Here is a 17,913-nt window from a genome sequence, read left to right on the forward strand (position 1 = left end):
CTTTATCTCTCTGTGTTATCCTCAGGAGAGTGAGATATCATTCATGGTCACCTGGTTGAAATAGAGTGCTTTTCTTCAGGGGACACTCAGAGGAGCCCATTCCTGCTGGGCTGTTTGCCTGTGGCTAAACAGAAATGTTCCCCGCTGTTAGCCACAGGGAGGGGGGAAGGTTGAGGGGGTAGTCACGCGGTGGGAGGAGGCAAAATGCGACCTTGTAACAAAAGCACATGTCCTATGTATGCAATGTTAACAGCAAGGTTTACCCTGAAAGAGTGAAGCGACTGTTTTATAAAATGTGTCTTTTTAAATACCGCTGTCCCTTTTTTTTCTCCACCAGCTGCATGTGTTTCAATGATCACAGGATCTTCTCCTTCCCAGAGGCTAGTGAAGCTTAGAAAGAAAAAAAAACGCACTCGCGATGAAATGTTCTCCGAGCTCATGCTGTCCTCCCACACTGACAGAGCACAGACGAATGCGTGGAGGCAAATAATGTCAGAGTGCAGGAAAGCACAAAATGACCGGGCGGAGAGGTGGCGGGCTGAAGACAGGGCTGAAGCTCAAATGTGACGGCAGCGTGATGAGAGGAGGCAGGATTCAATGCTGAGGCTGCTGCAGGACCAAACCAGTATGCTCCAGTGTATGGTTGAGTTGCAGCAAATGCAGCTGGAGCACAGACTGCCACTGCTGCCCCTCCGTAACCAACCGCCCTCCTCCCCAAATTCCATAGTCTCCACACCCAGATGCCCAAGAATGCGGTGGGGGGGCCTCCGGCCAACCAGCCACTCCACCACAGAGGATTGCCCAAAAAAAAGAAGGCTGTCATTCAATAAATTTTAAAGTTGTAAACTTTTAAAGTGCTGTGCTTAAAGTGCTGTGTGGCATTTTCCTTCCCTCCTCCACCATCCCTCCTGGGCTACCTTGGTAGTCATCTCCCTATTTGTGTGATGAATGAATAACGAATGCATGACTGTGAAGCAGCAATGACTTTATTGCCTCTGCAAGCAATGATTAAAGGGAGGAGGGGAGGGTGGTTAGCTTACAGGGAAGTAGAGTGAACCAAGGGGCAGGGGGTTTCATCAAGGAGAAACAAACAGAACTTTCACACCGTAGCCTGGCCAGTCATGAAACTGGTTTTCAAAGCTTCTCTGATGCGTACCGCGCCCTCCTGTGCTCTTCTAACCGCCCTGGTGTCTGGCTGCGCGTAACCAGCAGCTAGGCGATTTGCCTCAACCTCCCACCCCGCCATAAACGTCTCCCCCTTACTCTCACAGATATTGTGGAGCACACAGCAAGCAGTAATAACAGTGGGAATATTGGTTTCGCTGAGGTCTAAGCGAGTCAGTAAACTGCGCCAGCGCGCCTTTAAACGTCCAAATGCACATTCTACCACCATTCTGCACTTGCTCAGCCTGTAGTTGAACAGCTCCTGACTACTGTCCAGGCTGCCTGTGTACGGCTTCATGAGCCATGGCATTAAGAGGTAGGCTGGGTCCCCAAGGATAACTATAGGCATTTCAACATCCCCAACAGTTATTTTCTGGTCTGGGAATAAAGTCCCTTCCTGCAGCTTTTGAAACAGACCAGAGTTCCTGAAGATGCGAGCATCATGCACCTTTCCCGGCCATCCCACGTTGATGTTGGTGAAACGTCCCTTGTGATCCACCAGAGCTTGCAGCACTATCGAAAAGTACCCCTTGCGGTTTATGTACTCGGCGGCTTGGTGCTCCGGTGCCAAGATAGGGATATGGGTTCTGTCTATAGCCCCACCACAGTTAGGGAATCCCATTGCAGCAAAGCCATCCACTATGACCTGCACATTTCCCAGGATCACTACCCTTGATACCAGCAGATCTTTGATTGCGTGGGCTACTTGCATCACAGCAGCCCCCACAGTTGATTTGCCCACTCCAAATTGATTCCCAACTGACCGGTAGCTGTCTGGCATTGCAAGCTTCCACAGGGCTATCGCCACTCGCTTCTCAACTGTGAGGGCTGCTCTCATCTTGGTATTCATGCGCTTCAGGGCAGGGGAAAGCAAGTCACAAAGTTCCATGAAAGTGCCCCTACGCATGCGAAAGTTTCGCAGCCACTGGGAATCGTCCCAGACCTGCAACACTATGCGGTCCCACCAGTCTGTGCTTGTTCCCCGAGCCCAGAATCGGTGTTCCACAGCATGTATCTGCCCCATTAGCACCATGATGCATGCATTGGCAGGGCCCATGCTTTCAGAGAAATCTGTGTCCATGTCCTGATCACTCACGGGACCGCGCTGACGTCGCCTCCTCGCCCGGTATCGCGTTGCCATGTTCTGGTGCTGCATATACTGCTGGATAATGCGTGTGGTGGTTAATGTGCTCCTAATTGCCAAAGTGAGCTGAACGGCCTCCATGCTTGCCTTGGTATGGCGTCCGCACAGAAAAAAGGCGCGGAACGATTGTCTGCCGTTGCTCTGACGGAGGGAGGGGCGACTGACGACACGGCTTACAGGGTTGGCTTCAGGGAGCTAAAATCAACAAAGGGGGTGCCTGTACATCAAGGAGTATTTCAGGCAGGACTGCACGGAGGGTTCCAATAAGAAATGGTGCACCTAAGTTATCGTTGTTATTGGAACAAGGAGGTTAGCCTGGCCTCTGATTGATACATGGCTAGATTTACCTCGCTGCACCTTCTCTGTGAGTGACTGCAGTGTGATCTAGACAGGGGAGGAGGCAAATGAGTACAAAACAAATCTGGTCTATTTCTTGTTCTGACCCACTCCATCTATCTTTTACATCTTTGGCTGGCAGCAGACGGTGCAGAAGGACTGCATGCCATCCACATCTCATGGCTGCTCGGCAGAAGATGGTACAGTACGACTGCTAGCCATCTTCATCTCTTGCCTGCCTGGCATAAGATGGTACAATACGACTGCTAGCAATCCTCATCTCTTGCCTGCCTGGCAGAAGATGGTACAGTACGACTGCTAGCAGTCCGTATCGCCTGCCCGCTCACCATAAGACGGTTCAATAGGACTGCAGGACTAAAGAGAATGACCTGCTCAAGTCACTCCAAATTTAGTCCCTGCGCCCATTTCTGCCCAGGCACTCCCAGCCGACGTGGCCAGGAGCACCTCGGACACGACGAGGACGACTACCAATCGTATTGCACCGTCTGCTGCCAGAAGGCAATGGGTTGCTGCTACTGTGCAGCAAAGCCGTACCGCGTCTGCCAGCACCCAGGAGACATACGGCGACGGTTACCTGAGCTGGCTCCATGCTTGCCGTGGTATGGCGTCTGCACAGGTAACTCAGGAAAAAAGGCGCGAAATGATTGTCTGCCCTTGCTTTCACGGAGGGAGGGAGGGAACGGGGGCCTGACGACACGTACCCAGAACCACCCGCGACAATGTTTTAGCCCCATCAGAGTGCTCCATTGTGACTGCTCTGGACAGCACTCTCAGATGCCCGATTGTTTGCTATTGCTCTGACGCTGGGAGGGGCGCTTACAGGGTTGGCTTCAGGGAGCTAAAATCAACAAAGGGGGTGGCTTTACATCAAGGAGTATTTCAGGCAGGACTTCACAGAGGGTTCCAATAAGAAATGGTGCACCTAAGTTATTGTCCTTATTGGAACAAGAAGGTTAGCCTGGCCTCTGATTGATACATGGCTAGATTTACCTCGCTGCACCTTCTCTGTAAGTGACTGCAGTGTGATCTAGAAGAATGAGTCCCCTAGACAGGGGAGGGGGGGAAGCAAATGAGTACAAAACAAATCTGGTCTATTTCTTGTTTTGATCCACTCCATCTATCTTTTACATCTTTGGCTGGCAGCAGACGGTGCAGAAGGACTGCATGCCATCCACATCTCATGGCTGCTCGGCAGAAGATGGTACAGTACGACTTCTAGCAGTCCGTATCGCCTGCCCACTCACCATATGACGGTTCAATAGGACTGACTGCAGGACTAAAGAGAATGACCTGCTCAAGTCACTCCAAATTTAGTCCCTGCGCCCATGTCTGCCCAGGCGCTCCTGATCGACCTCACAGAGGCGACCAGGAGCACCTCAGACATGACGATGACGGCTACCAGTCGTACTGTACCGTCTGCTCCCACAAGGCAAGGGGTTGCTGCTACTGTGTAGCAATGCCGTACCGCGTCTGCCAGCACCCAGGAGACATAGGGTGACGGTTACCTGAGTGGGCTCCATGCTTGCCGTGGTATGGCGTCTGCACAGGTAACTCAGGAAAAAAGGCGCGAAATGATTGTCTGCCCTTGCTTTCACGGGGGGAGGGAGGGAACGGGGGCCTGACGATATGTACCCAGAACCACCCGCGACAATGTTTTAGCCCCATCAGGCATTGGGATCTCAACCCAGAATTCCAATGGGCAGCGGAGACTGCGGGAACTGTGGGATAGCTACCCACAGTGCAACGCTCCGGAAGTCGACGCTTGCCTCGGTAATGTGGAAGCGCTCCGCCGAGTTAATGCACCTAATGCACTTAGAGCATTTTTTGTGGGGACACACACACTCGAATATATAAAACCGATTTCTAAAAAAACGACTTCTATAAATTCGACCTAATTTCATAGTGTAGACATACCCTTACATTACCTCTTCTAAAGATCCCTTTCATTTGTTCCATCTTCCTTGTTTCCTCTTCCCTCATATTCCACTGTCTCACATCAGAGGGCCACCCATCCCATTAAGAGAAACTAAGAACCCAAAAGTATACATGGAAAGGAAGGGATATTGGAGCGTGTCCACCCACCCCAGAAGTTCTTAGTGTTCTTCACTGACACATTAAGCTACTGTAGGAAGAAGGAACTGTTAACAACAAATGTGTGGGAAGTGGACAGCCAAGCATCTGCTGTCACTAATTGTTGGACAACAGCTTAGTAACTGTACACTTTAAGTGCCTCTTCCAGTTGCCTAAAGTATGGGCTCACAGAAATTGCAATTCTTTGGAGAGCTATTATACAAACTTTTTTTTAGAAAGTGTGAGCCAAGCAAATGAACATTTTTGATACATAAAAACAATTATTCTGAAAAATTAAATTGCATCATCACTGATAAAGATATTCATTATTTATTTATTTTTAAAGAAAAACCTAAAGATGCATGCACTGCACTTTATTAAACAGAGCTCAAAACAAAAAAGTGACCAAGAGCACAGGAGACATAAGCAATGCACAAAGTAGTTTCAGGGGCACTGTGGGACTATGCAGGGAGGACAAATAGGAATGGGTCAGCTGCAAAGCCACTGTTTTCAGTCCTGATCCAAGTTAGAGGAGTGGCAAGTCTTGCTCCAAGCAAATAACTGCAACAGAGCTGACACTGCTTGTACAGACACTGGATGAGTCTTTTCCATGAAAAATAGCATGTTCTTAAACTCATGTTAATTAATACACAGTAACTCACCAGGTAAAAATCTTAGATGAGCACAGTGTATGTTGCCAGATTGAGATAAATCTTAAAGGGGAGTTAAGGGGGTTCGCACCCACCTCTCACGAGGGCCCCCTCTGGTTAGGTGTGTCTGTGTTTTCAGTAAGTAGTCCCAGCCCTGGTATGGGGCTGTATCCCCAGGGCTCAGTCTCTACAGCCAGCCAGGAGCTCCCTTAATGCTCCCCTGGTCCCTGCTAACAAACAGTCTTAGGTTTAGTCCTAGCAGCCAGACAGGAGCCTCTCACTCCCCTAGTCCCTGCCCCTACTTAGCTGTCTGTGATCCTGCTGCTTTTTCCAGCCAAGCACGCAGTCGTTTCTTCTCTGGCTTCAAGTAGCTACTAACTACTACTCTGTTCTGCAGCTCCTTTTTATATAGGGCCCTCCTGGCCTGATGGGCCATGCTAGCAACCCCTCTGATTGGTTGCTTCCTCACAACCACACTAGGCTGCTTGGAGGACCTCTCCACTGCTCCTTTCCTGGGATAGGTGTGGCAGAATCCTGAGGCCTCCAGCAGGGGGCCTTTAGGCCTAGTTCACCCCATCACAGGGAAGTTAGTGATACTTTTTGAGGGAGTCTCTCCCTCCCATCCCCACCCCCATGCAGCAGATATGTCATCAAGTGGGGCCTGGTGCACAAGTTCACAATGTATAGTTAAAAAGTTACATTTCATGTTCAATGTTGGAAAAGAACCTTTCACAACATTACACATGTATAACTGATAGTCTCAGAATCAGCATGAGAAGCAACAGTGTGGAAAACAAAACATTTCCCAGAGTGGTTTAAATTTCTTGCAAAAAAGGGGTACAAAGAAAAGCATGACAATCCAGTGAAAAGTTGGCAGATTTAACTTATTCTTTCTGTATCAATACATTTTTCAACAAACTATAATGAAAAATAAATAGTACTCACAGTTTACAATCCATTTTTTTTCTTTTTTTTAAATTGCCATTTCAATGAGATTCAACTCCTTGTCACAGGGTGAGCTCGCCCTTTGAGAATCCTGGGCTCTGCCTCACTCGTGACTTAGTTTACCACTCAGTGCAATGGTCACCTGAAGGAGTATGAGACAAGAAGCCAGGTCTGCTGCGGGCAGCCTGAATTCAGATAGGAGTGAGAATCAAAAGAAGCAGCAATTGGCTGAAGAACGTAGGATCTGGGAAAAACAGGTTTTGACTTTCATGCACATTGAACTGTTATTTTAATAAACTAGAACCCCAAGAAGGAGAATGTACTTGAATGACAAGGACCGGGCTATTATTAGAGACCCCCCAGGAGGGTAAACAGAGGGAGTGGAGACACCGATAGCCAGATTAAGTAAGCCGCTACTACATTCTTGTTAAACTGAAATCTGTAGTGTGAGTATGATGGAGCCACCACTTTGACATAATTTCATAGACAAAGTTTTGTAGACATATGCAGCTTAAAAATTGAAAACTCATCTAGAAATTTTTTCATAAGAGAGTTTTTAAATTAGCTTATCTGTGTGAAAGTACATAATGTAAGATTTAGCATCCTGGCACAAAGGGAACAAGGCAGTAGTGTCCACTTCCATACTTCCAATGTTTTTTAAAAAATTAAAGTGTAAATTTAACTTTGATTTTCCTAACTTAAAAAAAGCAGTATCCTTAAGCCATATTCCTCTGAAGTTACCAATAAGAATGTTCAACCTTAAAAACTTTTTCCAGAATAAATATGACAGCATGAATAATTTCTGAGCATCTGTTGCTTTGCTCCTATGCAGAAACACTAACTCTGCTGATCCTCCCAATTCTGTTACCCCTCTTAACCACATATTTCAAAAATTCCACAGCATTTCCATGTAAACCAATGAAATCCCCATGTGGCTCTCTTCTTGTGCTTCCCACCTCCCCTCACTCCAACCCACTAAACTCTTCTATCTCCATGTGGCTCCTTGCCATCCATTTGCCACTCTGATCAGATTCACTGGCCTTCCGTATACAGAGACGAGCATCGGCTCCCAAGACGGCCACAAGAAGTCCATGGCCCACAATTTACACCCATTACATCAGAGGTGGGAAAACTATGGCCTGTGGGACTGTCCTGCCCAGGCCCTGGGCTCCCGGCCAGGGAGGCTAGCCCCCAGCTCCTCCCCTGCTGTCCCTTCTGCCTCGCAGCCTCAGCGCGCTACGCCACCGGCACTCTGGCCCGCCACTCCTGCCAGGCAGGACCGCAGTGTGGCTGCGAGCTCCTGCTGCTCTCAGGGGCATGGTAAGGGGGTGGGGAGGAGTTGGATAAGGGACAGGGAGTCCCAGGAGACAGGGGGCGGTTGGATGAGGCGGAGGTTCAGGAGGAGCTGTCAGAGGAAGCGGGGGGTTGGATAGGGGGTGGCAGTTAGGAGCGGGGCTGTGGATAGGGGTCAGGGCAGTCAGGGAACTGGGAGCAGGAGGGTTGGATAGGAGGTGTGGTCCTGGGGAGTGGTTAGGGGCAGGGGACAAGGAGCGGTGGGGGAGAGGGGTTGGCTAGGTCGGGGGTTCTGAGGGGACAGTCGGGGCGGATAGGCTGTTTGGGGAGGCACAGCCTTCCCTACCTAGCCCTCCATAAAGTTTCGCAACCCTGATGCCCTCAGGCCAAAAAGTTTGCCCATCCCTGCGTTAGATAATGCCTACACAGGATTAGACTACCTGTATCAGAGCAAATGCAGCTGAATACATTGTGCAATAGCTAAATGAAACTCCTAAACTAGCCAGTGATGCCAGTCCTTACTGAATCCAACACAATTAAATACAATTGGAAGGGCCAGTTCTAGTTGTTTGAGATAAGCATTACCACGCATTACTAATACCTCAGAAGTGAAAAACTCACTTTGTTTTAAACTTTTGTATCTCAAATACCCAATCTGAGTTTTTCCAACCTAAAAACAAATAAAAAAAACTCTGGCATCAGATGACATATGGGTAATTTCTCATTGATTTAGTTTTATTGTAGTGAAATGTAAAAACAAAAACAAAACAACTTGTGATAGTACACTTGAAACTTAGAGGCTCTTTGAACAGAGGTACTAATTCTCACCAACACACTTTAAATGCTAATGTTATATAAGCAACAGAGAAAGAGTCTCTCCCCTATGTGGAGGACTGTGGTGAAGCTCAGCAGGGTCCATGAAGCCCATAGGTTGCCGTTAGATTTATAGCATCTTCTTCCAGAGGTCTTTTAAAAATGTTAAATCTTTTGATGAAAAGGTGTCACAAACTGCTTTTACTTTCTGATTTGTGTTCGAATTCTACAGAAGGTCTTGTCCATAGTAACAGGTGTTTTGTTTCCCCCATTCCCCCCAAAACCATGTTTCCCGTTTGGGTCAGGGAAACGGATTGGCTTTAAAGTAGAATTTAAACACGGCATCTCACTTAGCAGAATTAGTTCTCTGGCTAGGAAGTGTATGTAATGTTCACATAGAGAGGGTTCGGGGACAACACTATCCAGGGTCACTTCTTGACTACTAGCGGGGAGAATGACATTTCCCTCCTCCCCATGCACTCTTCAATGCTTCACTGCCCTGTTCTACCTGAAGCACATAGTAAGAGCAGAAAAATGGAAACCAGATCACAGCAACCCTCTGTTCAACCCATTAGTGTTGATACTATCCTTATGCAATTCAGGAGTAGGTAATGCAGTAGTGACCTTCCCCAGTGGGGCTGAGCTAACTTGCTCACTAAGCTTTTCTTGACACTAACTAGCAGGCAATTGTAGCTGAGCCCCCATAAACAGCTACTACTCCCCAAAGGAAAACTTTTTCAAGAATACCTGATTCAAACAATGTTTCTTTCCTCCTTCATAGCAAAGGCCATTTGCACAAAGACAGTATTATTGTTACTGAATTTATCTGCTCATGCTTCCTTCCTACTCAGAGGAACAACAATTTGTGAGGCTACTGTTAACTGCTCTGGACACATTCCATAATCCTGTGATATTGTGTCTTTACATACTGGAATAAGCAGAAATAAAAAGAAGTCTCCATAACAATTATGTAACAGAACACTGGGATGACAAAAAGCAGGGTTAGATGATAGGATGTTTAGTCTTATCCAACCTACTGTTTCCACCATTGCCAGCACCAGAATTATAAGCACGAAGGCTGCTACCATAGACAAGGTTCATATGCAATATGCTTGGACTATGAACATAAAAGTTACATTTTTTTTTCAGAAGTGGTAAAATAAAGTTTTCTAACTAGCAGCTGCTATGGGTGAACAGGGATAGAAAAGCCAGATGATAAATTTAATCAGCCTCTGGATGTGGTGGAGACTGGACACAAAAGTAAGGGAGATCTGCACTCTTCATAAGCAAGATCCCTGCTTCCTTCCTTCATCCCAACTGAGGGGAATGGAAGACAGCTAGAATTCCATTACCAGGCTGCTGCTGGAACAATCTTTGAGGGCTTCACCTATGCAACAACTTCTTGCTAGTGTGTGAAATTTGAAGTCCACAACCAACGTTTCCCCCAGCCCCCTTCTCTGCTGGGAAGAAGCTGAATTCTCTCTCTGCTCCTCCCACTCCAGAGCCTTCTAATTATTGTGATAGACAGCAAAAGAGGTTATCTGATGATCTACCGTTACCCAGCCTCCTGGCTGCTACTTTACAAGCTCCATTTTAAGTCCAGTTGTCCTCAGTTACTGCTCAACTTTCTCAGCCAGCAAAAGCACTCTAGATCAAAAGTGAAACTCATCTGGAGAGGGCTCATTTTTATGTTTAATTATGATCCATGGACCAGGATATACATTGAGGTCTACATATTCCCTGCAACACACAGCAATATCACAAAGTTTGTACAGGGCTCAAGGGAAGAATATGGGAACAAAATTAATATTTTGTTCAGTGCCTTATTTGTTGTATCATCACCAAGAAGATAAAAGACCCTTTTAGATTCATCACTATTTCTGTTCTTTGTTTCTCTTACTTCCCCACCTCTTTTTAGCCCTGGTCTACATGGGGGGGGGAGGAGGAGGGAAATCGATCTAAGTTATGCGACTTCAGCTATGTGAATAATGTACCTAGACATACTTAGATCGACTTACCATGGTGTCTTCACCATGGTGAGTCGACTGCTGCCGCTCCCCCGTCGACTCCGCCTGCGCCTCTCACGGCAGTGGAGTACAGGAGTCGACGAGAGCATGCTCGAGGGTTGATTTATCGAGTCTAGACTAGACACGATAAATTGATCCCCACTGGATCTATCGCTGCCCGCCAATCTGGCGGGTAGCGTAGACATACCTTCGTGGTTTCTCTCCCCATTCCCTGTCTTTGAGTGCCTCCTCTGTCCTTTTCTCTGCATTTCCTTCGCTGCAGCAACTCCCAATTACCTACCCAGTGTGCTTCAGTCCTATTCCCACCACGATTCCATCCACTAAAATGATCTGTGATTAAATAGTTAATGTTGACAGTGAAGTGTCATCATGGGGCTTTAATGCTGATCTTCTAGTCAGATTAAAAGGGAACATGGGAGTTCATATCTCTGGGTTACGGGCTGAATGCAGATATCACTGCATTGGTTACATTTGGAAGCTTATCTCTGCAACAAGGAGGATTAGATACCCTTTTAAAAAAGCTTAGATTCTGGAGATTCTGAAAAGAATTACAATATAACAAAACTACATGGATGGACTACACATTTAAGAACCCTGTGTTAGATTTTACCTAGACAGTACCGGTGGAATTTACTTTAAATTCAGATTACCTTCACAACTAGGGCTCAAAACTTTTTAAAAATGAAAATGTATACTGTATCTATCATTCACAAAGGAAAGCTTCCTGCTTGCAACTTGCAAGTAGGCAGGTGGATTGTTTAAGCTCTATTCATGCATTATTAGGCTATAAGGTTAATAAATAATACATTTAAACAAGCTGTGTTTAAATGCAGAGTGAAATTTGACTCCACATTTAATAATCAAGCTAATTAAGTATATTAGAATCTCTGCCTGGTATGCACTTTTAATCAGGTTATTGGAAATACTTGTAAAGCTTATTTAATAGTAATATTTTAAATTTATGTTACCTTTTTTAAACAAGAAAACACACATACATTGCTATTCTATATACATTATGTAGCAGGTGCAGTGTTTCAGTTTGATATGAGGCATCTCTCTTCCTACATTATCTTTAATTAGGGTGACTTGTGTTTCTTTTTAAGTAGGCAATGCAATCCCATACATTTGCAAAAACATTTGAGATGTTCCAGACAAGTTAACCACAGTTTTTGAATTTTGATTTACAACATTTTGAAATTCAGGAGGCCAAGCTTTGACATTTTTTTTTCTCCTGAAAAAGTGAAAATAAGCATAGCTCTGAACTTGTGCAACATTATGGTATTAAACTGCAGCTGAAATTCCACAACCTTGCTGCTTCCAATAAAAGCAAGATAATTGTCTACTCATCAAGTAAGCCTTCAGAAACATTAGAGTGAATCATTATCAAGCACTAAAACAAAAATTTGGAACTTGTAATTTTAAAATGCATATACATTATTACTCCTAGGTATAACTGAAGTTCTCATTACACAGAGGCATGATGACATTTACTGTGTAAATACATTTTTGTATGTCTTGTCCCCTCCCATGTACAGCATGCATTATATTACTTTAAATTAAATAGAAATCTTTGAACTTCCTATACGAAGCTGTTGACACCATACCAAGAACATTTGTAGGATAACAAATTTTAATTTCTGTCCACAGTGCTTAAACACATTAACCACATTAAATTGATTAGCTAAATAGTTAATATTTACACACTGAAGCTTGAATGAGAACTAGTTAACATCCCATTGAAAAAAAGAGGTAGTTCATACCTCCTTTACAACTGTTTCAGTCTAAAGATGGTAAAAATAAAAAAAATGGAACAATTTGGCTGAATTTCTCTGCAACCAAGCAAAAAATCTTTTAGATGGAAGTTGCATTTTCTACTATAGAAATCAGAAATCCAGAGAGACCCTAAATTTACAAAATTCATAAAAATTATACACACAGTTTTCATCTTTCCTACTCCAATTTATGAAAACCAAAAAATAGCTTTTGAGGTTCCATGAGGACTGTTTTGCTTGGTTTGAAAACAAGTTCTGTATTACACTAAATACATTTCCCTATAGCAAGAGGAATGTCTTCTAAACCAGTGGTTCTCAAAGACAGTCCGCCACTTGTTCAGGGAAAGCCCCCTAGCGGGCCGGGCCAGTTTATTTACCTGCCGCGTCCACAGGTTCAGCCGATCGTGGCTCCCACTGGCTGCGGTTCACCGTTCCAGGCCAATGGGGGCTGCGGAAAGGGCAGCCAGCATATCCTTTGGCCTGCGCCGCTTCCTGCGGCCCCCATTGGCCTGGAGCAGCGAACTGTAGCCAGTGGGAGCCACGATCGGCCGAACCTGTGGACATGGCAGGTAAACAAACCAGCCCGACCCGCCAGGGGGCTTTCCCTGAACAAGCGGCAGATCGGCTTTGAGAACCACTGTTTTAAACAACTAAAAGCAATGTACGTTCTCACGCACCAAAACAAAGTTTGAGATTAGTAACTTCTAGATTACAGATTGTTAAATAATTCAAAATGCCAATGAATCAATGGCCATACTTGAGAAGACAATTTTGCTACCTGGTTATGTACTGGTTATGTCACACTGGTGAAGTTTTTGTAGCTCAGCAACTAAGGAAAACTACAGATTACGTAACAAAATCAAAGACCTACCTCCTCCTGTAGGTTAGGTTGGGCTTTTATACTGTACCCATCACCATGGTACCTGAGTGCATACGTTGCATTTCCAATATCCAAGGTTTAATTTGATATTCTGAATACATTTTTCCATCTTCATATTTATTAGCCAAGACAAAAATTGGTTTATAAACAGTAAAGGCTCTTCTCTTGGATCAACTATATTACCTAAATACTAATTTAACACACTAAAATAACTTCCTTTACTAAGGTCTACAGTTGTTATGAAACAATGCTGACAGTTAATAAATAATGCCAAGCAAGCGGGTTTTTTTCGAAATGCATATAGCGCAGGCTAAATACCAATAAACTGTATACTTATAATACAACATGCATTAAGATACCAAGCTGACGCATTATATAAGGATCGGAAGAGGACAGAATGAGACCTAAAAACTATGTTCTGCATCTATGATAAAGAGGTTCAGCTGTCCAAAATAAAGTTATAAATTCAAGCTGTCTTCAGACAAGACCATATAGCAGAGACTTGAAATGATTAATGCTTACCTTGATTCTCCACTACTGTTTCTTATGCTTTCCTCATCACTGTGCCCATTCATTGTAAATATTCAGAAGTTTAAAATATAAGTCCACTCAGTTTTTGAGATGGATATTAAAAGTTCCCTTTATAGTCTTCCTTGTACTCCACGTGTTTTACAGCTGACTTGTTTGTTCAACTGTTCACCGAAGGTATTCAAGATCCTTTCCCAAATTACCTAAAACAGAGTTAGACATATAAAAGTGTTAAGAATATGACTTGAAATACTGTATGGTTCCATATAACCTCTAAAGATGCTAAATATAACTGACCTAACAAACTAACACTTAAAAGGATCAAATATGAAATCTACTTAATTAAAAAAGTAGTTTCTGGCACTACCCACTGCAATTGCTGATAGTTTTGTAATCACACTTTCCTGTTTAAAGAACGTTTCTCTTTCCCATTGCTCTGTGAAAGGCCCACACAAAGAACAGAGTATGACTGGTTATACAAAGGAACTGTTAAACTGAAAGTCCTGTGACAAACACAAACTGAAAATAAACAAAAGTATTTTTCTAATTTATAGTAAGTGAGAAGGTACTACCAGTCAACATTTTGGGGCAGGCACTATCATTTATTGTACGTATCAACAGCTGAACAACGTGATCCAGACCTACTTGGCTTTTAAGCACTACTGCATTATAAACTTTAAACAAGTACTGGGTAAAAAGACAAGTATTTTATTTCAACTGATAGAACAATACTCAGATCACTAAAGAAATACTATAAACATACTATAAAAGCATACAGGTTCAAGCATAACATTTTCTCTATCAACCAGCCTAACTGCCACACGTTTAAAAAGTTATGCTTGTCAAGAGTTATCCAATAACAAATCTAATTCAAGATCCCACAGCTAGAATGGTCAATATTTCACATACCACGATAATCAGGGTTGTGTGTACTGAAGTATCCAAAGCGTCCGGGGTCACTGTAAGTGTCCTACAGCAGGAGTACAAGGATAAACCTCCTAACAAATCAGCGAATGAAGAGTGCCCCGAAGGCACTGAATGGATGTGAATGAGATGAGGGTTTCATACACAGCTCGCCCGTCCGCCCCTCCACCTCCTCGTTTGGCCACAGTGATCCGACTGAGTCTGTCCTGCTCGGGTTTCCTCGGGCTACTGTTACAGGCATCATAGTCTCTCATCCAGACCAGTACACAAAGGACATGGCGGAGGGTATGAGCGACCAAGGAGCCCCAGCCACAAGCCCAACCCGACTGGGAATCAGAGACAAACAGGCCGCTCACAAGGGGCAAAGCGCGTCCGTGGGGCGGCCCGTCGCCGCAGCACTTCCAGGCGCTGTTGCGGTGGGAGCGCCCCTGTCGATTACAGACCTTGGGGTCTTGTGGTTCAACAAAGCTGCCCGCTAGGCGGCCTGGCTAGCACCCGCTGCGGCCCGGGCTCCTCGGCCCTGCCATCCCGAAGCCACTCACCGGCATCCCCATCCCAGTTATTCGGCCTTCAGCAGCTTCCAAATTTACCCGCCCGGCCCGGTGGCCGCAGTTTCCTCTCCCTACCATACACCTCCCCTGCTGTGCTGTGGGACCCCCCGGCCAAAGAGCTTCCCTGGCTGTAATCCTCCAAACGCAGCGGCCTCTTACTTTTCCCAACCACCCGCCCTCCAGGGGCGCCCAGGTCACAACCGCCCCGGTCTCCGCCCCCTCCAGGCAATGGTCGGTCTCCCTCCTCTTCCGTGGACGTTTCCCCGCTCCCGGCGCGGCCTGCACTGGCGCCGCTCTTGGCCACGGCTCCCCGGCCGACTCAGCCCCCGCACTGCACGCTCCTCACATCGCCAAGGCAGCCCGAGGGCCGCGCTCCCACCTCCCAGCCGGCTCCCTCACCAGGAGCCAGCGAGCCCAGCCCCCCGTCGCTCACAGCGAGCCCAGCTCCCTCGCGCTCATCACCCCCGCCCAGCCTGGAAGCGGTAAACAGGCCCCACTCCCGGCTTCTTCCCACTCAGCCCCCGGCCAGGCCGCCGAGCCCCCGGCAGCCGCAGTGAGTCCAGCTCCAAACCGGCGAGAAACTAACGAGCCGAGCCCAGCCCGAGCCCGGGCAGGCCGCTGCCTACCTGCGCGTGTCTCGGCCGGGCCTCCCCAGGGCCGCGCTGTCGGGACACAGCGTTATCCCACTGGAGAGGAAAGTGCTGCCTGCAGCCCGGGCTCGGGGGCTACTCCGGCCGCCGCCGCGGGGCCTGGGCCGCTTCTCCCCCGCCGGCCGCACTGGGCCCCTCGCTGACCTACGCGGCGGACTGGCCCGTGGCGCTTCGCACAATGAAGCCCGAACCGGGAGGGGGAGAGAACCAGGGTGCGCGCTGCGCCGCTGCCGCCACCGTTTAGGTCCTCCCGGCCGCCGCCATCACGCTACAGCCGCTCAGTACAGTCAAGTCTCCCCCTCCCTCGGCCCGATGGAAACCCCGGGCGTGATGTCAGCCCGGCGCCCTGGGACAGTGTGAGCAGAGGGAGGAGCTAGGCGAGGAGGGCAGGACTCAGCAGCGGGAGAGCGAGCCGCGGGAGGAAGTTGGCGGCCTGACGGGGACCAGGGACTCTGCAGGGTGGCAAGGCGGCTGAGGGCCCGGAAGAAGGGCACAGGGCAGGGTGAAGTAAGGGGGCATTCACTGTTGGGCCTGCTACCTCCAGAGCACCAGCCGACCAGGGAAACACCGAGTGCTGCTGCCAGGAAAGGGAACCTTAAGGCTTGGCCTGTTGCAATGTATCAGGTTTAAGTCATTGTAATCTGCTCTGACTGTGAACCTCACTTATTTTAAAAATCATCGCTCAATTTTGCTTTTTACCAAGAACCTCAAAAAACAAGCTTAAAATTGTTCATATCCGTTTGTCTTCTTCCAGGTTTGCAAGTAACCTCACTAGAACAGGCAGGTGATTAGTTCCCACACCATTTCTGGGTTTATATGTGGGCTCTACCAAATTCAGGGCAGTGAAAAACGTGTCACAGACCATGCAATCTGGTTTTCTGTGAGCTTTTATCCTATGCAGACTTCATGAGGGAGACCAGCATTTCTCAAATTGGGGGTCCTGACCCAAAAGGGTGTTGCAGGGGGATCAGAAGGTTATGGGGGGGGGACGCATTATTGCCACCCTTACTTCTGCACTGCCTTTAGAGCTGGGTGGCCAGAGAGTGGTGGCTGTTGGCCAGGCACCCAAATCTGAAGGCAATGCCCCTCCAGCAGCAGCGCAGAAGTAAGGGTGGCAATACCATACCATGCTGGGCTCAGAGTCAGAAAGCTGGGCTCCCAGCCAGCAGCCACAGCTCTCCAGCTGCCCAGCTTTCAAGGCAGTGCTGCTGCTAACAGCAGCGCAGAAGTAAGGGTAGCAGTACCGCAACTCCCCCTAGATTAGCCTTGTGACCTCCCCACAACTGCTTTATGGGTCAGGACCCCTACAATTACATGACATTTCAGATTTAAATAGCTGAAATAATGAAATTTACCGTTTTTAAATCCTATGACTGTGAAATTGACCAAAATGGACTGTGAATTTGGTAGGGTCCTATTTATATGCATTAGAATAAAGGACAATGCCATGCTCCTCTAAGGGCATGGAAGCCTACATACATGACTTCCTATATAACACAGGCCAGAGAAATTCCCCAAAATAATTCCTAGAGCAAATCTTTAAAAAAAAATCCAATTTTAATTTAACAATTGTCAGTGGGGGAAACCCACCACAATCCTTGGTAAACTATTCCAATTGTGAATTACTATCACAGTTAATGCCTTATTTCCAGTCTGAATTTGTCTAGCTTCTCTTCCCTTTCTCTGTTCAGCATCCCAGGATTGTATTAGCTCTTTTAGCCACAGCATCACATCGGAAGTTCATGTTTAGCTGATTATCCACCATGACCCCCCAATATTTTCTGGAGTCCCTGCTTGCCACGATAGAGTCCCCACATCTTGGGATAGTATACCAGTATACCTAGTGCAGACATGGCCCTTGTCTCTATTTACCTGCCATTTTGTACCCTCAACAATTGTATAGATTTATATTCTGTAATAATCCATCTTTCTGCTGTTACTTACCTGGTGGTTCTTACTTACTGGGTCAGCGCCACAGGACAATTGTGGTGACAGCTATTAAAACTTTATCACAAATGCTTAAAGGCAAGGTTTCATTCACAGTGTTGCCAGATTTTTAGTAACCAGAGGTATGAGTTCCTAACTTCTCCCTTCAAGGGTTGAGCAGGGGCAGAAGAATGTATTGTTTGCTCATCGACAGGAAGA

General features: G+C 46.6%; 1 protein-coding gene across 2 annotated transcripts in view; it reads right to left on the reverse strand.

Moving 5' to 3' along the window:
• Positions 1 to 16,411, reverse strand: part of CHD1 (chromodomain helicase DNA binding protein 1) — a 91,362-nt gene extending 74,951 nt beyond the window's left edge. The window contains exons 1-3 of one of the 2 annotated variants that reach the window (XM_084627977.1): positions 15,745 to 16,411; positions 14,553 to 14,613; positions 13,638 to 13,846 (exon numbers count right to left, since the gene is read on the reverse strand). In XM_084627977.1, coding sequence (XP_084484103.1) covers positions 13,638 to 13,690 — 53 coding nt within the window. In that variant the 5' untranslated portion in view covers positions 13,691 to 13,846; positions 14,553 to 14,613; positions 15,745 to 16,411. The remainder of the gene's footprint in view (positions 1 to 13,637; positions 13,847 to 14,552; positions 14,614 to 15,744) is intronic. The other variant, XM_084627976.1, reaches the window with a different exon arrangement.
• Positions 16,412 to 17,913: the final 1,502 nt, after the last annotated feature.

The sequence above is a fragment of the Lepidochelys olivacea genome, assembly GCF_965140295.1.
Source record: "Lepidochelys olivacea isolate rLepOli2 genome assembly, chromosome: 5".
NCBI lineage: Eukaryota > Metazoa > Chordata > Testudines > Cheloniidae > Lepidochelys > Lepidochelys olivacea.